The following is a 24,592-nucleotide window of genomic DNA, read 5'->3' as shown; positions in this document are numbered from 1 at the left end:
CCTTAGCTAGTAATGTTTCTACCAATATGTACAATACTTCTCATGGTTATTCTAAATTTAATAAAATAAAGAAAATACTACTGTAGGTACTAGCTACAAGTTATAACGATTATTAAAGTTCAATCAGCAATCAATTATTCTGTTCTATGACATAAACAGTACAGAGAACGACTAGACATTTTGTATATTATACTCATAAAACAAATTTCAAAATATATGCCTTCCTTAATAATAAAACAACAATATAGGAAAACACAAAATTAATCAAAAAGTCTGATTATTTTCAATGCAAGCAATTTTAAGAAATCGATCTCATATTTATTGGAAAAATCAGTTGCGTCACAGAGAGGTATATACATAGAGAATTCAATAAATATTCGTATACCTAACATAGTACAATACATGTACCTACCTAACATTACACTGTGTATTTATATTTTCTTTTAAAAAAACGTGCTACGCTTGTTGAGCATGAAATTATTAACTCAACTTGGATCGAATTTAAAATTCACCATAATTCAAATAATCATGAACAGTATTGCGCGTATGTATTATGCAGAGATGGAAAGAAGTATCGTCGAAAGAATGTAGGTCTAATTGGTGAGAATGAAATAAAGCCACATCTCGTGTCACACGTATTGCGTATTATTGGCCAAAGCAGTAACGCATATTAACTCGATCGAGAAACCCCACTTGCCATGCCGTAATACGACACTTTGTTCCAGCTCTGCATAGTAGTTAAGTATGGCGTTACTACTACTACAAAAAAAAAAAAAGAAAAAGAAATAGAGATTCTGTATCTAAAGTAGTAGCTCGCTCTTATTTGAGTGTTCTCTGCGTTTTCAGCTTCTGTATTAGCAAACACTTAGATTCCCATATCGGTCTTATGGCACGCTGTTCAGCCGAACAGTTTGCAAATTGTTTTCAGAAAAATTAATTCCGATTGCAAACGATGGTGTTTGTTGCCAGTCAAACGCCATTGAACGTTCTGAACGAGCCTGTAAGCGGGTTTGCGAATCTTGGCCTAACAGATGCAAATTGACTGATACATACTGATACATACATATATATACATATATTGTATACATTACTTATTTCGTTCCTTCTGTTTAGAAGCATTGGTAGAGTAATCATTATTATAAACGTTTCTTTAGGTTATATTGACTTGTTCTTTTTGTGTGCCACGTGATGCGTATTTTCTAATGTAGCATGCTTTTTTTGAACTGAGAACCGAAACCCGAAAGTATGAAAGCGACGACTACTTAGGAAAGAAAAAACGTAAGCCGTTCGCGTTTAGACCCGAACTGTCGTCTCATTATATCAGAATTCTGCAACAGTATATTCAAATAATTGTTCCACTTTTCGCCGAGATAAAAAAATAGCCTAGTATCTACACAGCTGATACTTCCCCTAAATCTCAACTAATAATGAGGAAATACAAATATTCAGATAAATATAATTGAAAGGCATAGCAACTAACTTCAATATTCAATTGCTAAAGCAACATCTTGAAATGATACTGTTTTTTGGAAGTCAAAGACGACTAGATTTGGGTCTGAACGCTAGAACGTCAGGTAGTTTATTTGGTCCTTAACTCAGATTTTGGAGTAACCAATTTACTATGATAGTGTTTTTTGGACAATGTACTCAGTGAATTAATATTTGAACGCGTTTTTGTGCAACACTCGCTTATTTGCTGTACACTACGCAACCGGAGCTTTGGATAACGAGAGAAGTTTTTAAAACCGAAGTGTGAACAACACCACGGTCGCCAAACCTGACACATGAATAAACGTCTGTTGTTGTTGTTGGCAGTTCCTGAATATGGCATCGGTGTTCATGCGGATTTTTAACCTGATTTGCATGATGCTCCTGATCGGCCATTGGAGTGGCTGCCTACAATTCCTGGTCCCTATGCTCCAAGGGTTTCCTAGTAACTCCTGGGTGGCCATTAATGAGTTACAAGTAAGTATGCGTGTCGCTAACTTTTATATTTCTTCTTGGGGATTACATATTACACTAATGAATTCAATTATTTTCTAAGTTCAGTTCAGGTTGATACTGATATGTAGCTAGTCGTTTCATTATACCTTAGTTCTAAATTAAACCTTCAGCGTACGATTTGGATCTAAAGGATCCATGAGGGTTATCAGTTTTCATTTTTTCATTAAATATTTATTTAAACATTAATAAATATGCATTTTATATGTAAACATAGTTTCCGATGGAACTGTACTTATTAGTCAAATATAGACAAAACGGTGAATCGCTGGACCCCTATCCATGCAATGGCAGGAGTATTTTTCACCCGTACACTGGAGGGTTAATTTGATATCTAACACTTAAGTGTAACTACAGAAGTATTATATCTTCACCAAAATTTTTGCTAACAAAAATTAATTTTAATCAAAGTATAAGAAACAGTGTTGCTATTCAGATCTTTTCGGCTCATTTTCGACACATTTTGACAGTGGCAATGCAATACTGCGAATTAACACAGTATATTATACAACACAGAAAAAGGATACAAAGTAAGACAGGGTGTATTTGTAAATATTTTGACTTTAGAATTGAATCATCTCTTCGGTACAAATGCTCCTGTGACGCGAATTTTGTTGAAGTTTACTAAAATCTTTATTTTTGTTACATTGACACATTTTTTTGCAATAAAATTAATATTTATTTGAAAGCTTAGTTATTGCAACATACAATACTCTTCGTGAGAACTTCAGAAAATGCATTATAAATAAATAGCAATCATTAAAAGTTAACAATTGAAAGGATACAAATACTTCTGTAACTCACTGTAAGCCAGACATATTGGCTTTATACGGCGCAAATTGTTTATAAATCTACAAGATACACTGGTGGTTCAACATAGGCACCGCACCAGTCCAAACTCGGCAACCTTTCTCTAACTCCAAAATGAAATAGGAACAACTCAAAAAATGGTCGTTTTTGCGTTTCTTGCGTTTTTGAATCTGAATCTAGCAGGTTGAGTTACTAACAAAGAGAGTGCAAGACCTTCGGATCACCAATTAGGTTGAGACTTTGCACACTAATAGATTTCGTGTCTACTAAAATGCACATTATATATATACTGAGATACTCAATATTTTTTAAGATATTCATGATTTCAGTTATGAATATAACTAATACATTAATGTAACTAATAGGACACAATATAACTACTAGTTTCTTCTCTTCCAAACCTTATAATTGCAATATTAGAGGTTATTTTTCGAGTTGTACCTACTATTTGATTTTGAAATTAAAAGTGATATAAATTGATTCGTTTTGACGAGAATTTCCCAATTATACGACATAGATCTTCGACTGCAGGCTCTTCGATCAGTTCACACGTTACACACTTAACGTTGTCCTTAAACAAACTCTGAACAGTTTTCATAGTTTTTCTTATCCTTTCTTCCTCGTCAGACTACTATTCTAAATTGTCCCTATTCTTCCCTTATATTAAAAACAATATCATAATCACAATATTCTACTTTCATTTTTACAGAACTCATTCTGGCTGGAACAATACTCATGGGCCCTTTTCAAAGCCATGTCACACATGCTTTGCATAGGATATGGAAGGTTTCCACCGCAGTCCTTAACCGACATGTGGCTCACTATGCTCAGCATGATCAGCGGTGCTACCTGTTATGCACTTTTCCTCGGTCATGCAACAAATCTTATTCAATCTCTCGATTCTTCGAGAAGACAATACCGCGAGAAGGTAGCTAACACTCAAAAAATGAACAGTATCTGTAAAGAAACTTTTCCTATTACGATTATTTTGATAACCAAAATTATTCTAGAAAACAAAATCTTTCTTTTAAATTGGTCTTATCATATACCTATATAATTCGTGTACCTAATTTCAATGAAAGTTATCTTTATGAATACTTTTCACACTGGAGATAAAATTAAGCTATTGTGTTACCTATACAAAAACTTATGAAAATTTAGTTACAGTATTTTAACAATGATTCTTTCTTCTAACAATATAAGCTGTCTTTATACATTTCCTACAATTGTTTTGTGGTTGTATCAAAAAATCTTTTTTTATTTACTTTTCATTATGTCATAATCATCACTTGACTATTATTTTATAAGCTATTTAAGCAAGTTTTACAAATATACAGGTTGTTCAATAATAGATAGCAAAAGTGTAAAAAAATGATTCTATATGTAAAAACAGGACGAAAATAAAAAATGGTGAAACTACGTTTAAAGCTTCGTTTCAGAGTTATTAATTGTTGCAAAAACATCTAAAATTCGTGTGAAATGTGTCTAACATGGGACTAATTCTATTCCCGACGCGACGTGCAGGAGACAGGTCAGACACAGCGAAATCAGTAGAATAAATCTCCGTGTCAGATATTTCACATATATTTTAGGCTTTTTCTCAACAATTAATAATTCGGAAATGAAGCTTGAAATACAATTTCGTTTGTCTTCATTTTCGTTTTACATTAGCCTGGAGAATTATTTCTTAAAATTGTTGACACCTGTAATCGAACACTTTGTATACTCTTAGGTCTTTACTAAAATTAAAACATATCTAATATGAAATGCAATATTTGCTGCAGAGTTTTCGTTTACACAAAATAACTGTCACCTGACTTATTATTAGAGATGTATGTACATCAAATATTATTGTTCTCTAATGAAGTTATTTTGTTTATAGTAACTAACCTTTTTTAAAAAAATACTACATTTTTATTAATTTCTACTTCTTTTGACAACTGAAATGTTAGTATAACTATCATTTTTACTAAATAAAAACAAAAAATGTTATTTCAAGGACCACGAATTAATCATTCTTACTCAAACCAGGTGAAGCAAGTAGAAGAATACATGGCCTATCGAAAACTACCACGAGAAATGAGACAGAGGATCACAGAATACTTCGAGCATCGTTACCAGGGCAAATTCTTTGATGAAGAATTAATCCTTGGCGAGCTTTCAGAAAAATTAAGAGAAGTACGCTAGCCAAAAAATCTGTGATCTATCATTGCATGCATACGCGTTTCTAAATACTCGTTTTCTGTTTCAGGACGTGATCAACTATAACTGCAGATCGCTGGTTGCGTCTGTGCCCTTCTTTGCCAATGCCGATTCGAACTTTGTCTCGGATGTTGTTACTAAACTCAGATATGAAGTCTTCCAACCAGGTATCAATTATTATACTCATAAAGAAGCCTTGCACTGTGTAAAAAATTACATATCATAGCTTTGTGAACTAATTTCAAAGTGATGCTACTTTTGAATTTAACGGTTTCGTTCAAAATTACAGTTCTGTATTACCTTTTAGATAATACATATGTACTGTACACAAATTAAAAAAGCCTTGCATAATCTCTAAAACTCAAATAAAACAGAATCTATTTTACATACGTTCTAAAAAATTTCAGAAATTGAAATTTTAATAACTATATCTATTTTAATAAACTATCCCAAAAAACAAGCTTTATTAAATGTTAAAAAAGTTTACTGCATTAAAAAACTGCACACTAATTATGGAAAAAATCGAGTCACGGTTGATGATTTTCACGTATACTGTAGATTATGATGTGCTGATCAAACATATATCACACTCAAAGTTTGTTGATGAATGGTTACTCGTATAGAGCCCATCAAACAATGATGGAAATGTTAATTTTCAGCATCTGGATGTTGTGTTCATCTTTGCACAGAATGAATTAGTGAGTTCAGTATTGTCGAAGAAGGATAATGCACATTGTTCTGGTGTAACATTATTATACAAGTTCTTCATAATAGCAAGTGCTAGTATGAATTTGCTAGCATGTTAGTCACGGTTAAACGACTGCCGCAATGAAAGAGTTAAAAAAGTGTACTTTTAAATATCCAGAATATCCAAAACTAATATACCTAAAAATAATTTTTAATTTTAGTTGCTTAACAACTTATTAAAAACTAAAGCAATGAGCGAAAGCAATAAATCAAAAAATTCATACATTTAAATAAGTTTATATCACTAGTCATTCTTCAGCGACCACAGTGACCTGTATGTTTTTTGTTCAGCTTATCATAATCTACAATATATCTGAAAGTTATCAAATTTGACCAGGACCTAATTTTTCCCATAATTAGTATGAATTCTTTTTTGTAAGTGATACTAAAGTACATATTCGTTTCAGGTGATATCATCATTAAGGAAGGTACAATCGGCTCAAAAATGTACTTCATACAAGAAGGCATAGTAGATATTGTAATGGCAAATGGGGAAGTCGCTACTTCGCTGTCAGATGGTTCATACTTTGGCGAAATCTGCCTGTTGACAAACGCGAGGAGAGTAGCATCAGTCCGAGCTGAGACTTACTGCAATCTCTTCAGCCTCTCGGTGGATCATTTCAACGCCGTGTTGGACCAGTATCCACTAATGCGCAGAACAATGGAAAGCGTTGCCGCCGAGAGGTATAAGCTTTGGTTAGGTTTGTTCTATCGAGTTGGTGTGCTACTAGATGTCAATCATCACTCCCACTTCCATGTTGATTTTGTTGAACATTGTGTACTGTCCGACAGAACAAGTTCAGTCATTTTCTTATTGTCCAAACATTTCATGTTGCTTCTCTTCGACATATTAATCAATATAATTTCTCTGTATGTGCTGGTTTGGACTCGATATGCTTGTTTTACATACACCTTACACACACAAGAAAAACTTTGTCTCAGCATTTTATAATAAAAAACTTGTACGTGACAGTGCAGAATTTTGGGGGAGAAAGTTTGCAACAAGTGCGCACTAACTCAAGCAATGTGTATCTACTATAGATACACATTCAAAATGAGTTGAGAGGGTTCTGACAAATATTTTTTCGATACGATTTAAAGTTGAAGTTCGATACACGACTATTCTTCAAAATAGTTTTGTGTGTGGAACAATATGTGCTAGGATAAAAACAATTCAGAACCATGAGACATTGCGACAAAATATTTTTACACTCTCGACACATTCACAACATAGTGATGTATCGATAAGTTTGCATAACATACTTTATAAATGAGTTGAATTCTTAGTTTGGCTGTAACTGTGCAGAATCACACTTCTCTTCAAACCCAATTATCAAAAGATCCCTCACACTTCTTATGGAAAAACGGCTTTTGTCAAAATGGCTACATTCATATGTTGTTGCTATCATAATGCCGATCAAAAGCCTACATGGGCACAACCTCAGAAGCGAGATTCTAATTTCTACAGACAATTGTCGGTGTCGTTATATGCATATCGATGTTTATAACTTGCGCTATCGGCGGTAAGGAACAATTCTGTAACAACGCTAACAACTTGTCAATGCAAATCAGAAGTTTGTTGTTGTCGATACACTTCGTTACAATTCTTAAAAATTCCTAGAATTTTTAGGCATCAATGATCATTGCAGTGCTGAATCTTTATTTTATTTTATCCTTGTTTATTGTATGAATATAGATTTAGTTACGCTCTCATAATCCAGAAGAAAATTAAAATTTCCTTTTATGGAATTATGTTATTGCTCTATATATAAATCTATAATATTCAAGTCTATGTAACTAAACGCTCAGTCATTATAATTTCTTTTTGCAATGATTACAAAAATCTTCAGTTTGTTTCTTAAGATTACATTGATTCTGACATAGACGATCGCTTAACAAATATTTTCCTGCTTACATATATGTACTGTGCTTCGCTGACAAAATGATCCCTGGCAGTTATGCAAGTCTGATTGATCAGAGTGGAAGAGAGCACGACCAGTCTCACATACATTTTGAACTCTAGCATACGATTCGCCGCGGTGGCCACTCACAAAATATAGAACGAGAGACTCCCTTGTCTCTGTGCCATCCCACGGATCATTTTGTCAGCGGAACACAGTGTCTTCTTGGTCTAGGTTATATCTAAGGTAGTTCCAACCACTTGATCACGTTTTAGACTCTTGACAGGGGGTCCTCTTCAAAAAATCTATCTCAGACTCACTCTGATCCATCTTGAACATATCTGAAACTTTGGACATCTGATAAATATTGCATTTCAGGAAGTTTAAAACTTAGGTGCGTAAGCGGAAGAAGGAGCTCCGCCTCTGCGCATACACGTACGCACGAATACAAATACGCACGTGTATTTCAAAAGTAACGCAACTTGAAAAACGTGATGTTTTAATGAAGGCTACAAATCAGTTTCGTAACCACACCTTTATTCATTATAAAAATTGTACTAGTTACACATTAAAATTATAGACTTTATTTAAAGAACTCTTCAAATATAAATTACAAACTATTTAAATAATGACAAGAAAATCATCTAATGCAAATGCAAGTGACGCATAACTACTTTTCAGACAAGTTACTCAAGTAAGATAAGTTTTATTAAGTAAAACTACTCTTCTTTATGTCAATATTATATATCTAATGAATAATTTTCATCTTAGCTCATTAATAGTTTTTGCTTCCCCTGAAAAACATACGTTTTTTAGTTGTATCACTTTTCAAATATACGTGCGATATGTTTCTTCTTGTGTGCGGATATGTGAGTGTTTTTGTACTGAAAAAACGATTTATGTTTAATACACAATTTGAGCAGTTTAGAATTCTGTAGCCAAAAAAGTTGAGTATTTTTTTACTCCTGCCTATGGAAACCTTTGATCAGTATTATGAAAGCAACAATATCTCAAAAATTTAGCCAATTTGACATTTAGCCAATTTTTTGCACAAGAAGTGTACAGGCTTTCTCAGTCGTAAAAAAGATACATTCTAATATGTATAAATGAATTTTAGAGCAATCTGCTAAGTAAATAAAGTAATAAATATACAAAAGAAACGTAAAATGAAATAGAATGTGATTCTGTGAAATGCATTTCAAAGCTATTGACCTTCTTTTACCCAATCTTGTACCTCACATTGTGAAACCTTTAGCGGTGCAAGTGGTATTAGAACAAATAATATAAATCTGTTGCAAGTTGCGGCGGAATAATTGTGTTTGGTTAGGGAAAACCTGTACTGCTAAACGGTTTGTATATCGATCGATGTGAATAATCGTTGGTTGTGTTCCGTGCAACATTCCCTACGCTTAATTGTACTTTCCTTATAGGTTAAACAAAATTGGGAAGAACCCGAACCTAGTAGCTCATCGTGAAGAGGATCTTGGCAGTGAATCAAAAACGATAAACGCTGTGGTGAACGCGCTCGCGGAACAAGCTGCACATGCCAGCGCTAGTGAAGAATCGGTACATATATTTACATATATATAATAGCTAATATTCTTCTTACAAGGGAAGCATTACCTCTTCTTTCTTCCTTGATACTTCTTTATTAATAACAATGCAATCAATTAGTAATTATTAATGTCTTATTTTTATTATTATTATTATTATTCATTAATACATGAGCCAATAGCTAACTGTATATATGAATTAAGGTAACAAAGTGACAAAGAAAATAGAAAATAGAAAGAACTGAAATATGCATAAATTGAAAAAATATACATGACTAGACTACAGTTGTTTATGCAAATTGCTACTTTTATAAACACAATTAGAAAAATGGAACCTGATGAAAATTTTGTTTCAATTGTTATATATTTAACTGTCGATATTTTGTATATTTTTACATATTATATGAATTCTATACTTTTTGACATATTGAAGTTTCTTATAAATGATCAATAATATTGTCAATAGCGAAAAGTATTAATTATTATTGATTGTGTGCAGTTGGTATTGAAGAAATGAGGATTGAATATCGATAAAATTTTTATTTTTGTGACCCAAACGTCAATACTGGTAATGTAAGAGATATTACCAATCATATTGACCGTTTGCGATTGAAATTTAGTATCTGAAATCAGTATTCACAGCATACATTCAATTGGTTTTCTTAATTAAATGAATCTGAATATATTGTCGACGACCATTTAGACTCGTTTAAAAAGTAATATTTGACAAATATCATGAAATTCAAAATTGTTCTTCAAGATTACATCTAAAAAAAAATGGAAAAGATATCATTTCAATTTTTTGTTGTTTCTTATCTTATTTTCACTTCAATTATAATTGTGTGATGTATATACAAAGTAGGACAATAACTTTTACCACCATAAATGGAGGAAGTTATAATATGACAGTAATAATTTTTTTATAGGTGGAGAGCTTCCGGAGTTTTCAAGATTACCTCTTTTTTTATATGGCATGCTATATTTTTCTATTCATAATAAAATAGCAAATATTTAGATGATTTCCCTTATCGTTGATTTGGCCTGTTATCTATTATTGAATGAACTTTTTTTAGAGGTTGTTGAAATTATCTAAATACCTGCTATTTTAGTAGGAATAGAAAAATATAGTATGCCATTTAAAAAGAAGGTTACCTCCAAAACTTTGGAAGCTCTCCATCTATAAAAAAATTATTACTGTCATAATATAACCCTCTCCCTGCTACACAACTTTTATTTGGCAAGTTTCTTCATAGTTCTAAAAAGAACGGAGGTAGTCATGGTAGTCAAAGTTATTGCCCCACCTTGTATAATTTTCACCAGCGTATCTCCACCCGCTGAAGCAAAGCAAAAAACCCGTGATATGATTTTCGTCATTAATCTTATACTTTTCCATAATTAAAGTTAAATAATAAAAAATAAAATTATGTTAAATTTTTGTTATAAATTGAATTTCTCTCTTGAATGTTACTTTTCACACATAGCAGTTATTGTTAAATATGCATAATTTTATTCATTTATACAATATACAGTGACTACAATCTATTAGAATTTTCAACATATTGAAGGTTTGTTCAAATTAAACAAGTTACTGAAATTCAAGTGGCTTAAATGCAAGCGATCTGAGACAACTTCACCGAAGTGAACGTGTTACTTTACTTAAAATGTAAAATATGTACTACCACGCTTGAATTCATCTACGTAACTTGACTTATGTGAACACAAACTTAATATCAAGGTATTTGAATGTAAGTAGCTTGATTTCATGTAACTTAACCGGTCTGAACGAGCCTTAAGCTGTGACTCTATTAAAGGAACAAGAAACTTTTTGGCAACTATTGGCGTTGCATATTTTAAGACTGCGGTTACAGTGGATGTGCTTTCTGGCGAATTAATATTCGGACAAATATGTCTGAACTTGTCTCTGTATCTGTAAATAGTTCGGACATATTCCTCAGAACATATCAATTCGTCAGAAAACGCACCTACTGCAACCGCAGCCTAACGCATTGTTGCTTTGGAACCGAAAGAAGAGTCAAATGTTCCTCAAACTATATTGCTTCACTGTGAACAAAATGTTTCTATAAATTTAACATGAATTTAACATGAATTAGGCGACAAAGCGTACAGATTGAAGCAATCTTTGTTTCTGTTGCCGTGTGTTCTGTTTTTCTTTCAAAACTCGCAAAAAGGAGCGATATTTGTTACTAACAACAAAAGTATGAAGAAATCTGAAAAAACATTAGACAACAAGCGGCAACTTTTTCAAGATACAAAAAATAACAATAAAAAGTTGCTTAAAAAAATAAGGTCACGGTGTAATTGCAAAGAAATATATAGGGTCACGCAACAGAAAGGTTGAGAAACGCTGATTTATACTAATAGTATATATGTACTATTATTGAATTGCAATCTTATTTCATATCGTTTTTTATTATTTTATTTGTAATGCACACTTTAGAGTTAGATACAAAATTATATCAAATGTATATTTATATACATATGTGTATAATGTCATATAATCACTATATCAATATTATGGTTGCTTGATGCTCAGTCCAAAATAATTTTTGAATAATTATATTTAAAACATAATTTCAGGTACACAGCATGGAATTAAGAACTCTTCCAACCTGCTTGTTACCCAGACCAAAGTCTGAAAATAATTTCGCGAGCCAGGAGCTCTCAAGAGAAGGACGAAGAGTTTTCCACAAGAGCGACACTTTCCACAAAGACTCGTATCAATGACGACACTCGTTATACTAGCATACAGAGAGATACTAACGACTCTATGCGCGACAGTGGTTTTCTCTGTCGATAGGATTATTGGTAACCAATTTAAGATTAGATTCTGGACGCTATTCTAGAAGCAGTCTATACATAAATATATGCCATGCCAGTAGTCTTTTAGTGATCGATTTCTAGCGCCTTCTTGTATTAATCTGATGGCACATCTGTCCAGAATCTATGCATAAAATTGTACAAACCAAAGTATCCTATTCTCCAATGGTGACACAGTTTAAGGGACACGTTGGAACAATTTTTCTTAGTGAAAAATTCGATGACAGTCAGCAATAAATAGTAACAGATACTCAAAAAGAATAAAGCCAAAAAGGGACGTCGGTTGCCCTCCAATCTAGAATTTTTATGATCAGAGTTTAAGTGAAAACAAAAAGGATACACTTCTCAGCATGAAGACGGAATCGGAAGCTGCGTCACTGGTTGGAGAACACGGAGTCGTTTCCTGCCGCGAGTCTCTTCATCGAAATGTCGATCAAAGCGTCAAGAATACGACAAAAAGAAAATCGCGTCGATGGATGAAGATCATAACGACGACGAAGAGCAGGCCTAGAAATTTATAGAGTGTAGCCCCTCGTGGACTAGATATAAATCCTAAGAACAAAACAGTGTAACGATGCGTAATTCTCTGTGATTTTGCAAGTCGACGTTTCGCACTTCAGGGAGAAGAAAAAAAGGAAGGAAAAACAAGAAAGAGAGAGAAAAGGAGAGAGTATAATCTAAATGAACAACTAGAATTCTCTTTTGTTTTCTTTTTTAACAACTAACATAAACGAAAACGTACTCGTAAGACGAGAATAATCCAGTTATAAGTTTGTTAACGTGTTTTAACTTTAGCTTTGTATCGTAAATAGTTCTGTGCGAGTAATCAAAGGAAAGAAGAAGAAGAAGAAAAAGACGAAAAAGAAAAACATGCAATATTAGAAGGTGGCAATCAGATGAAGAAAATTCCATAATGAAACAAGCAAGAATATAATTCCTTCTTTGCTATGGAAAACTAATCTTAATTTAGAGATATATGGAAAAAGTCTGCATTTGAATCTCGCTTCTTCGAAATAGCTCCTATTTTATTCTCTAGTATCTCTTGAGTTGCTTTGAGAGAATAGCGATAATGTTAAAATAAAGTTGTGAATACAAATTCTATTGAATAATTGGAGTTTGGGAAGACCGTCCTGAGACGTGAACGAAATCCAAGCTACAGGAACAAAAATGAAGGTACGAAAATTTAGAAAAATTCTACAAAAAATATTATAAAGTCTAATCAAAGGCCCAAAGACCATGTTAACTTGTTGAGAGTTCTTTGGGCTGCCATGACTAAAACGTCAATGAATGAAAATATTAAGTGGTACGCGAGAAAAGTATCTTTTTATTGAAGCGAAAAATGCAGTGTACTATAAGAAAGAAAAAGCTATAAATATTATGTAATAAATTATTATTATTGTTACGATTATCATTGCAATGATTATTACATCCACTACCACATAAACTAAGCAGTTTACTAACAGTAAGGTGTAAATGAAAACAGATCAATACATTACATGTATATGTACGTACGCGTATGCCACTTGTATGCATACACATATATACATATAAAGTATTATACATAGTGGTCAATAACGTATTGCAACAAATTATGTAATATTTTAACGATAACTCGAAAAACGATAAAATACTGACAACACCGCATTTATAAATAGTTTTACATGACGATTCCCGAAGCTTCTTCTAATAAGTTTTAATCGGCTGATATTTTTGAGACAAATCATAAATTCAAAGTCAATTGACCAAACAATTCTAATTTATCCAGTAAATTGTATTATTTTTATAGTTGTTAATGATCTTTTAGCCGTGATATTCTTTGTCTCTTTAAAAGTTTAAGATAATTGTTGAATTTTCTGATACGTGTATGTATAACAGAAAAAAAACTCCAGTTTTAGTAAAATACTTATCAGATTAGTAGTTCCTGAACTAAAATTTACAAATTAATTTCAGAAACAATAGACGAGTTTCCAGTTTTTGATTTTATCTTTAGTCGATATCTAGCTTCTTCAGATGATATATATTTTATTTCAAACTTTGTTATACACAATTTTGTAATGAAATCTATAATATTGACTATGTAATTCAAAAAGTTTATACCTTCATAGATTCAGGAACCACTATTCTCACTGTTAAACAACAAAGTAATAGTCATATCTGTTAATGATAATACTCTTCTTTATATAAATGCTACAAAAATCTAATTTAGTAGCAATATTACTTGTTATGTTAACATACACATTAACACTTTTCACTGACAAAATACAGTGGGTGAAAGAAACGTGCCATTCGTTTCCTAGTTAAAGGTGTACACCTTTGTGCGTATGCAATTATGCACACATGTACATATATACATATATACATATATATATAAACCCATGTAAGAATTTAGAAATATTATACATGCGTTTCATACATATACATATGTAAACATACACCTACACACATGCGAGGAAAACAGAAGTACCTATTTTTCATGTAAGAGAGAGATAGTTTTCTGTCATTATTTTACATCTCCTCACCTCATCCAAAATATATAAATTATACTAATAATGATAATGATAATGATAATATGTAATAGCGACGAAAGGATGGTTTGCGTACCAGAGGTCGAAAAGCATTCCAGCAATGGTAGAATACTCGTAGACCGCTTAATCGACGTTTTTATAGATTAATCTATACATATAAAACCGGTCTAGGATTAATCTGCCAGCAAGGTTTCAGGCCTAAGGTTTACGCGTAACTGATTATAGAAAGAAGAAGATAAATTATGGTAACTACTTCAGAAAATGAGGAAACTGAACAAGGCGATTATTCATAAGGAAAAAAGATATGGAGAAAGAACAAGGAAAAAGAAGTTGTTCTCTTTACTATCACTGCTAACTAATAGACAACTATTTAACCACTGTCTGCTAATGTTGATAAACGATCAAAGTTTGAGAAAAGAAATGCTACAGTAAATATTGCTATGGGTACATGCAGCACCTGTGCATATAACGAAAACTACATAGCATTCCGAAAAGAAGCCAGAACAAGTTACGAATAAAAAAATGCAAAAGCAACATTAGAAATATATTGAACAAAAGCAAAAGAAAATGTTTCAAAACCATGCCGCTATACAAGATGCACGTTATTGCTAAGCGACAAGAGTGAGACGTAATTAACAAAAATAAAAAAAAGATAACATACAAAGGCGAATAGTTTTTGTATCGATGAAATAGGTTTTGCGACTTAGCAGAAAAGAACGATCACGATTAGGGGTCCAGAAATCGGAAATGGTACGTAAATCTGTGACAACCATATGAATCCGAGGAGGGGCAGAGTTCAGTTAAATGGCAAAAGCGTTCATTATATTCTTTGGTTTTCGTGCAATCTCGACGATGATGAATTGCGAGATCGTCATTCGCGGTTGCAGTTGGAAACATGATGCCAGAATTGTCTTAAAACAACATAAAATTATAACAAAAGACTGTTGCGCCATGAATGTGTATCTCGGATCTTACATATCAGAAGTTTCGTTTTGAGCGATTAAGAAAACGTTCACAATAAAATTTTGCTGGACAATGTAAAGCAGAATTGCTACATTACAAATGTAATAAGTTTTAAGTAGCACTAGTGATGGGCATTATACCCTTCTGATCTATTGAAAGATTATTTAAAATCAGGAATTCTTAAGAATCACACAATCGTCATTAATTATTCTAAATCAATAATTGAATGTCTCGAAACATTAAAATCTCCTAAGCTGAAGTTCTCTCACTCTTTAAAGACAATTATCACAATTTCTTACTTGCATAGTATATAATTCTATTATAAATTTGTCATCGCTTTCCCATTTCGTATTTCTATTGCTCTTATAGCTTCTAAGAGACTTAAATGTTTCTAGATTTTCAAATATTTTAATCTTTACTAAAATTATTAGGTCTATCAAAATCTTCCAGATTCTTAAGTACTTTAAATTTGGAATTGCAGTTTTCAAGTGATTCAAACATTTATACAAACAAATCGCTTGGAAACTTGTAGTACAGAAATTGCCCATCACTAGTTAGAATTTCTGTGCTCCTGAAAGCCTTTACTACCCCCCAATCTCGCAATTCACGTTACTCTTGAAATTTCCTTCTCAATACCACTGGCTTATGAGTTCAATAATCCTCCTAAATGCATAACATGAAATATAGTCGAGCTGAAATATAGCAAAGAAAACAAAGTAGACCTAACTTCCGTTTCCGGTTTCAAGGATCAAACGCGATATAAAACGGTTGATAATGAAACATGCGACTGTCCAATGCCAAGTAGCATGCTAAGCTTTGTTAGACAGTATACTGACAAGTGTTTCTTGTTGATCTCTACAGGGTGACACAAGACTGGTTTATCATCAGCATCTTCTGGATTCCAAATAAACACGTACTGATTGGTTTAGCAGAATTGAATATAAATTTCCTGACTGTAATTTTTGTTTAAAAGCCATAACTGATTGAAACAACGAAATCAAAGATATTAAATGACTTTATCAACAACTAACACATGAATTGCCTTGTAGATCTTATAGAAGAGACTTTTATAGAATAGAGATTGTGTTACGATATTTCCGTTATCAATTTTCTGTCTTTTAGTGTCAGAAATTTTGATTTGATAGCTAATTACTAAATGAAAAGTTCTAAAGTATAGAGGATATAAGTGAAATTTTCAACTTTTTTCCAATTTTTAAAACATGAAAACACAGTGTCAGAACTATTGGTATTTGCGAAATTACCATATTCGGCAAGGACTGAGACCCTTGAAATAAACAATTTTTTTTTTACTTATAAACTAGAGTCTATTATATACAGTACGCATAACAGTAACATATGATTTTTCAAAAATTTCAATGACTACAAAAATGACGCCAGTTTAAAAAAAAACTTTTCTACCCCAAGGAATCAATTTTAAGTATTCTTAAAAAAGAAATAAACAACAGAAATATCAAAAAATCGTCTAGCTATATCATAGACAATAGAGTCTAATTTATGAATAAAAAATTTAAGAGTTCATAACAAAAACAGACTCTATCAAATCCTACGATTTTTATAAGGGAAGCACATTCTAGTGATGAGAAAAGAGATTCACAACATAATGGAACCAATCCCATCAAAACCGTAATACATACGTTTATAGTAATCAATATTTTGTTAAAAAGAACGTTAATCCATTGAACAAAAAAGAAAAACGCCACAGTCTGTTTTTGTTTTCCTATAAAAAAAGGTAAAAATTGACAAGGGTTGTCTTTGTTATGTGTTCTTCAATTATTTATTTTCGAAGCCCTAGTCTTTATCGGGTATAGTGGTCAACAATCTAGATAAGATTCAAGGAGTAGCAAATAACTTCACTTGTATTTTACAACATATTTGCTCTTTAAAAATTGAAAAATAAAAACCGAAAATTTTACTTATATTCTGTCAAAACATTCAAACTCTTCGTTTATTAATTACTTATGAAAAAATTTCAAACTTTACTTATTTTTAAATGCCACCGAAGTGAGTTACTTCTTCGTCACTCTTTAGTTTCCTTGTTTGATATTTTAATCTGAAATAGTTATTCTATACAAATAACATATACTTGTTAATAATATATCTAGTAGTGTGACACCATGTAGAAATCATCTTTGTTGTATGAAAAACCTACGTAGTAACGCCTTGTAAACAAAAATATAAGAAAACGAGAGAAAGAACGAGAGAGCGCGCGAAAGAGAGCACGAGCGAAAGCGAACGAGCGCGAGAGAGAGAGAGAGAGAGAGAGAGAGAGAGAGAGCGAGAGAGAGAAAATAACTACCCTAGCGTCAATTTTCTACGAAAGAGTTTTCTACAAAATTCACACTATAAGCGTGTATATTATCGCGCTTATTGTATGAATCTGTATGTATGCTATGCAAGCGCTGGTACGAATCTCTTGACGTTTTTCTAATAGATATTGTTCGCTAAGTTTGTTACCAATTTTAAAGAGCGGTGAATTAGTTATCCAATGTAAATTGAAAGCACAGCCCCAAGCAAGTATAGTAGCAACTTAAACTCATAGATGCTAGTTCGAGACGCAGTATAATTGTAAAGCGATTAATGAACAAGATAAAAATGAAACAAAGGAATTATAACTATTGTTCGATTCTTGAGTTCTGTATTCGTATTTATCTTTTCGCACTCAATACATCCACTCTCACAACTATTTTCAAACTTCACTTTATTTGTTGAAACTTGCAATAGTTCTGACTATTTATTAGAATTATTCGAAGAAAGAACGTATACATATGATTATTAATTGAGTGCGTAAGGTTTAAAAATCGATTAATCATTCTTATCGCTCTGTGAAGAATAGTCAAGTTGCTGTGTAATGATTACATACAATTGTAAAAATTGATAGGTATTTTTATTCAATCCTAAACCTGTTATCTGATGAAATTCGATGATCTAATATACTATTAGTAGAAAAAATTTAAACGAATTTGCATTTTAAGATTATTCATTCTCACATCTTATAATTTCAGATTTATTTAAATATGAACATGATTTATATTTGAGACTACATAGTATTGATTCTCTAATTACAGAATACTCTGCAATTTTTATTTTCCTCTCTATTCTGAAAAGCAATCAAATTGTAGGGAAATTATTTTACATCGAAAGAAAAATACAATAGATTAATTATTCTGTAAATTAAATAACGTTAGTTTTAATATGGGTTGATTGATAGATAGTGACTGAAGAATTACCAAATTATGTTACTGACATTAATCTTCATTAAGCGCTATACTATTGTTTGCAGAGTGATCCAGCGCATTTAAGCGATAACTGTTGCAAAAATACACGTGTATTCACGTATATGTAAGTGTATATGCGCGCGTGTGTACAAAAATATACTTCATTTAGACCAGCTCGTGACTCGAGCAAGTTACGGTTCATTGTAAATCAAGTTGTTAATTTTGCGAGGGGTTTAATTAAAACTTTCAGCATCTGCAACTTGATATACACATAATGAAAGTCTCCACTCGTTATGTTGGAGTATACAAAAAGAAATGAAAAAAGAAAATGGACAGTTTTAAAAGTTGACTGCGTTGATAAAAATAAAAAAAATTAAAAAAAAAAAAGAAGAAAGGAAGCTAGCAAAGGAATACATAATTCACAAAGCGCATACGTATACTTCTTCTTGTTTCCGATTCTTTAGCCTGTGGTTAATTCTATATTTTATTAAACGGTATAAAACAGATAATTGAATAATGAGCATAAGTAAAGTTGCATGCAAAATAGAAAGTAAAGAATTAGTAACGGCGAATTATAAAGGTGCAATTGAATTTAATATAAAAAGAGAAAGAAAATGCAGATTAGTTCTTTTTCTATCGAGTGAATCATTTTTTAAGTGATTTAACACGTAGCTGGCTAATTAGGAGTTATGTAACTGGCCAATATACTTTTATAAACTGTACGAAAAATAAAAAAAACAAGTATTCACGCGCGTTTAGACATCAGCACTTTTAAAATATACTTGCCATAATGAATGCCTTAGTAAAAGAACATTACTGTACATTGAAATACGAGACGAGGAAGGTAAATATATAAATATAATAAGTACATGCAATGTCATATACAAACAGACAGAAACAATTTGACAAATGAGCCAAAAGCCAATGCACACATCAAAAATACGTTAGTAGCGAAAGAAAAGAAAGATATGCATATACATACATATACCTTACATTTAAAATCGTCTATGTGTATAAAATGTACTCGCGAATATTGATCCATGTATATTTTATACATTTAACGTATCGTTTAAAATCAAGCAGCAAGTGGTTATAATGATTAACTAAAAAAAAACAGTGTACATGAAACCTCTCAGAAGCGCACTAAAATAAAAAAATAAGAGATGATGATACAAAGTGAGAATATATTATTAAATGTATTTAGATTAAGATTGAATTATTAGGGGACGAATCATTATCGTGTACATAAACATCGTTGGCAATATTCAACTTCGCCCGTCCATTTAGTTTCTAGACCACATGTCTCTACGATTGTTCCTTTCGAGCCAGCATCGAATAGGTCAGAAACAATTCAAATAATTTGCGCCTGTAATTCTTGTTAAACTATCGTTAACACGTTGACATAATTTAGTCGAAGTGTTTTCTTCTCGAACAGAGAATAATTATAATATTTTAAAATATATCATTGTTTATGTTTAAGATATTTCCAAAAGCTCCGTATTCATACTTTCTTCGTCATTATTATCTTCATCTTTATATTTTTTATTTCCTTTAACAGTTTTTCTATCATAAAAATTATTGCTTAATCATTGTTTTCTACTCGCATAATATTAAATTTAATGCAATAGCAGCTAATCAAAATAAAATGATATTTGATAACGATGTACTAGATACAATTGAAAATTTAGGACTGCTAATACTCTTATGGAAGTTGCATATATGATATTGTATGCTTTGTTTATTTTATTCTCATATTAAGAATAGTTTTATCATCACATTTTTATTATAACATAGTCTTCTCATGTTTTTCTTTACATAATTTTTTAATATACTTTCAGTAAAATCAAATTACTTCTTTCACGTTAGATTTTAAGTACTATTACAAAATAACTTACTTTTATTAGTTTAAATAATTCTATTTAAATTACTAATTACTTCAATTATATATACTTTCATGAACAATGAAAAAGATTTCTGCATTAGCTCCTAATGTAATTTTTTATGAAATACTCGAAACTTATGTTTTCAATTACTATCAAATGGTATTATTGCTAATAAACAATTGTACAATTTATGAACATATTTACACACATTTCAAATACTCACATTCTGTACAAAATTTATAATAATTAATTAATAAACAAATTTCGGCAATAAGTTAATTAAATTTAAATCTGATTCTATATTCTTATTTGCATCTTTGAATTATACATATAAAATAATAACAAAATTATTAGAAGTATATTTTCAAAATTCGATTATTGATTGCTGACCTACACGAGATAACAATGGTAAACAACAACGACGATGATTCTATAAGTTCCGAAGACGAAATATCGAAAGATGCGTTAAGAGAAGCAACAGATCATCAATTTCTTAAAGATGCCTATTTTTCTTCAGCACAATCCAAAAACCCAGAAATTTCTAACAATCTAAATAAACATGGTAAGTGTCATAACCTTGCTATTATTCACTTTTCCCACATTAGAGTTTAAATTATTCGGTCAAACTCACGTTTTTCTTCTTTTTAGATAATTTAATACATGCTGAAAATTCAAAAAATATTAAATCCTTGAGAAGAAACTTGGAACAACAAAATAAATTCGAAAATTTTGGAGTAAGCCCATCATATCAGAACTATGTTGCGCAGAAATTAAATGAAATAATAGAGAAGTACATAACTTAAAAATAATATTAAATTTATAATAAATGTTTCATTCATGATTTAGTTTATATGATGACAAAACTTCTTTGTAGATCTATCAAAATAAAGGATAAGAATAAAAATGAATCTGTCGTAACTGAGGAGATTCAAAACAGTTCTGGTATAAAGCTTCTGAATTCTTCAACAGAATTTTTATCAACTAATGAAGAAAATGCAGAATTTCAGAATTCTTCAAAAAGAAGAAAAGTTAAAAATACTATGGATGACAAATTAAATATATTAAAATGCAAAGAAGTTGCTGTAGGCCCAGAGTGGATACTATCAAAAACTGAAACTAAAGCCTGGACAAATAAGCGAAAGGAACCTGAATTTAAATACAAAAGACTTAAAAATGGTACTTTGTTAGAACAAACTTAAAATTAAGTTTGAGATTCTGTTCGTTAATTTAAAATGTATTTTATAAATGAATTTATATACAGAGTTTGAAATCTTTAAATTTCTTATTTCCCTGATTGATGAAGTGAAAGAAACTTAACCTATTAAATTTGAAATACTTTTATGATATGGTTAATACGCAACAAGTGCAAATACTTATCGTTAAAACTGGTTATATTAATGCATTGATACGTAATAATAAATTAATTAATTTAATTTCTACATAAATGAACAAGGAAATAATGGATCTTCCTGGAACTAGCACGACAGATACAAATAATCTTTGTGAATTGTACGCATCATGATATAACCTTAAAATCTATGTTTACAAACAATTACTGAATTGTAAATTTATAAAATTTCATGTTGTCATTTATAAAAAATATATTCTTTCAACTTAATTGACTTTTTCTGTTATTTTATGCATATATATATAGCAATTTTAAAGAATATAATGCATATATTTCTATTTCTTTGAATAATCTTAAGGAAAATAATTTTCTTTTACCGTTTTTTAACATTCTATTTTCAATTATAGGTGCAATACACATTCTCGTAAATATACTTGTCCAAGATGTGGCATAGGATATTGTAATATTGATTGTTATAAATCAGAAGCTCACTTAGAATGTTCAGAAAGTTTCTATAAACAATGTATAGAAGAAGAATTAAAATCTCAGGAAAAAGATCCAGAGGATAGAAACAAAATGATTGAAATTCTTAGGAGAGTACATGAGCAAGATTTGAAATATGTAGATTTAGAAACTGATGGAACAACTAATGAAGAAGAAGAAGAATTAGAAGAACAGATGGATTCAGATGACGAAGAAGATGTAACCAAAATCTATATTTATATATTAGTCATGCTTGAGAGCATTTCTTTTTTATTTTTATTTAATGCTTTCCTTTTCTAATAATTTTGCGTTAACATATTGTTTAGGCTTTAGATTTGGAGCAGCGACTACAAAATATAAATTTGGATAATGCAGACGAAGTATGGTCTGCATTAACTGAAGATGAAAAACAACAGTTTGAAGCTTTACTAAAAAATGGTGAAATAGAAAAGTTGCTGCCTGAATGGATTCCATGGTGGACTTATCATGTTAACAGGAAACTTATACAGGATATGAGTCAACAGAGCGATAAAGAAACAAATGAATTCCCAGCTTTAGTTCAAGTTCCACTATTCAACGAGTTACAGGTTACCAGTAAAATGATACATTGAATAGAACTAGATATCTTCTAATATCTATGATTACAGCACATGTCTTTACCTTTAAAATATTAACTTTGAATTTTGAATATCTGTTTTGTATTTCAGACATGTTTTATATTCTGGTCTTTAAAGAAAAAGCTTTTTCCATTCAATTTTCTTCTGCTAAACACATATTCTATCTTCTAAAATTAGAATATACGCTCAAGTTTTTCAAAAGTGAAACACATTATATTACTTTTACAACCATGAATATAAGAAATTTATTTAAAACTGAATAAATAAAAGTAATACTTTACTTTCTTACAGAAAGCCTCTCCAAATGTTCAGTTCAACATAACAAATGTAATCTATGCATATACATATATAGCAAACTACTACAATGGTGATTATTTAAATTGTCCTTTAGAAGCTACAATTATTTTTCTTGATCTCTGCGATAATATGAAATTGAACAACAATTATGATAATGCTGAGTCAGCAATAGCTTCTGTTATAAACAATGTTGTCAATGTAAATATTACTTAATTACACAATTCTATTTTTATTATTTCATATACACCTTTAAAAAGGGTTTAATATTGCTGTCATTTTTAGTGTAATTGGTTACCACAAGATGAACAAACTGTATTAGCTTTTAAGAAAGCTGGAGACATGATAATGCAAGGACCAGGACAGGAAAATAAATATTTTTACATAAGTATTGCTCTTTCTGAACTACATAGATTACTAACAACAGCTAAAAAAGAACTATCTAAGTACAAAAATAAACCAGAAAGTAAAGAATTTTCAAAAAAATTTGCGCAAAGATACAATACGGATTATACAAATTTATCGAAAAAGACTCTTCTTTTGTATTGCAAAAAATTAGAATATTATTTATCCTGGTGTAAAGGTTCACGAGTATAAGATTCATATTTATATGAAAATATAAACGATTGTAAATAAATGAAGTTTTTTCTAATATTTCATGTGTACTCTTTACCATCTGTATCACTTTTAGGCAAAACAAATACAAAATGTTAATATGAAAATTAATCTTAGAAAGGTGTTTTATATTCTTTGTAAACTCATTTTTGGTAACAAGTAGTGGAGTTATAAGTATAATCAGCGAGGACTGTGTCTACTCGATTCTCTTAGGTTTGATTACGTAGCTTTGATTAACTTTCGAATTTTGGAATGAAATAAAATTGAAAATGAATATATATACTTACCAAAATCGTCTAACATATCTCGAATCTTTCATTTATTTATACTTTCATATTTGCTTGTATGTAGATGCATTAACAATAGTAAATGGTTTGTATTTAAATTGCAATGTCCAGGATCTAAATACTAAGAAATCGATATCTCGATATATCGAGTTATACACCACATAAAAATTGCATTTTTTCGAAATAAAATAAAGTACGTCAAATAATGTAACAATTTATTTTTCTAACTTTCAAAAATAAATATTTAAACTCGCGAATAAATTTAGTTAACGAAATTAAACTTAATAAG

At 30.9% G+C, this 24,592-nt stretch overlaps 3 protein-coding genes across 6 annotated transcripts in view; all 3 read left to right on the top strand.

The window, feature by feature from the left end:
- Positions 1-13,829, top strand: part of Ih (hyperpolarization activated cyclic nucleotide gated potassium channel Ih) — a 283,219-nt gene extending 269,390 nt beyond the window's left edge. For 2 of the 4 annotated variants that reach the window (XM_076393039.1, XM_076393036.1), the window contains 7 exons: positions 1,816-1,965; positions 3,521-3,739; positions 4,843-4,989; positions 5,063-5,180; positions 6,168-6,456; positions 9,092-9,227; positions 11,813-13,828. In XM_076393039.1, the coding sequence (XP_076249154.1) occupies positions 1,816-1,965; positions 3,521-3,739; positions 4,843-4,989; positions 5,063-5,180; positions 6,168-6,456; positions 9,092-9,227; positions 11,813-11,959 (1,206 nt within the window). In that variant the 3' untranslated portion in view covers positions 11,960-13,828. Of the gene's footprint in view, positions 1-1,815; positions 1,966-3,520; positions 3,740-4,842; positions 4,990-5,062; positions 5,181-6,167; positions 6,457-9,091; positions 9,228-11,812 lie in introns of all 4 variants that reach the window. The other 2 variants (XM_076393040.1, XM_076393038.1) reach the window with 2 other exon arrangements.
- Positions 13,830-21,064: 7,235 nt separating this feature from the next.
- On the top strand, positions 21,065-21,884 carry LOC143188998 (uncharacterized). The gene is made up of 3 exons (XM_076393584.1): positions 21,065-21,221; positions 21,308-21,449; positions 21,534-21,884. The coding sequence occupies exons 1-3, from the start codon at positions 21,065-21,067 to the stop codon at positions 21,856-21,858; spliced, it is 624 nt and encodes a 207-aa protein (XP_076249699.1). The 3' UTR covers positions 21,859-21,884.
- Positions 21,885-22,030: 146 nt separating this feature from the next.
- On the top strand, positions 22,031-24,047 carry LOC143188997 (zinc finger HIT domain-containing protein 2). Its single transcript, XM_076393583.1, has 5 exons — positions 22,031-22,168; positions 22,415-22,709; positions 22,817-23,077; positions 23,399-23,602; positions 23,687-24,047. The coding sequence occupies exons 1-5, from the start codon at positions 22,104-22,106 to the stop codon at positions 23,996-23,998; spliced, it is 1,137 nt and encodes a 378-aa protein (XP_076249698.1). The 5' UTR covers positions 22,031-22,103; the 3' UTR covers positions 23,999-24,047.
- Positions 24,048-24,592: the final 545 nt, after the last annotated feature.

Source organism: Calliopsis andreniformis, chromosome 3 (genome assembly GCF_051401765.1).
Source record: "Calliopsis andreniformis isolate RMS-2024a chromosome 3, iyCalAndr_principal, whole genome shotgun sequence".
Classification (NCBI taxonomy): domain Eukaryota; kingdom Metazoa; phylum Arthropoda; class Insecta; order Hymenoptera; family Andrenidae; genus Calliopsis; species Calliopsis andreniformis.
The sequence above is the reverse complement of the archived record's forward strand: the minus strand, read 5'-3'. Positions and strand labels throughout refer to the sequence as shown.

What these genes read in the sequence shown, in the direction of transcription:
- LOC143188998 (XM_076393584.1), top strand. Translation starts at nt 21,065, where the DNA reads ATGGTAAACAACAACGACGATGATTCTATAAGTTCCGAAGACGAAATA. An exon ending in TAACAATCTAAATAAACATG is followed by an intron (nt 21,222 to 21,307) that starts GTAAGTGTCATA and finishes TCTTCTTTTTAG; the next exon opens with ATAATTTAATACATGCTGAA. An exon ending in TTAAATGAAATAATAGAGAA is followed by an intron (nt 21,450 to 21,533) that starts GTACATAACTTA and finishes ACTTCTTTGTAG; the next exon opens with ATCTATCAAAATAAAGGATA.
- LOC143188997 (XM_076393583.1), top strand. Translation starts at nt 22,104, where the DNA reads ATGAACAAGGAAATAATGGATCTTCCTGGAACTAGCACGACAGATACA. An exon ending in ATTCAGATGACGAAGAAGAT is followed by an intron (nt 22,710 to 22,816) that starts GTAACCAAAATC and finishes CATATTGTTTAG; the next exon opens with GCTTTAGATTTGGAGCAGCG. An exon ending in CACTATTCAACGAGTTACAG is followed by an intron (nt 23,078 to 23,398) that starts GTTACCAGTAAA and finishes ACTTTCTTACAG; the next exon opens with AAAGCCTCTCCAAATGTTCA.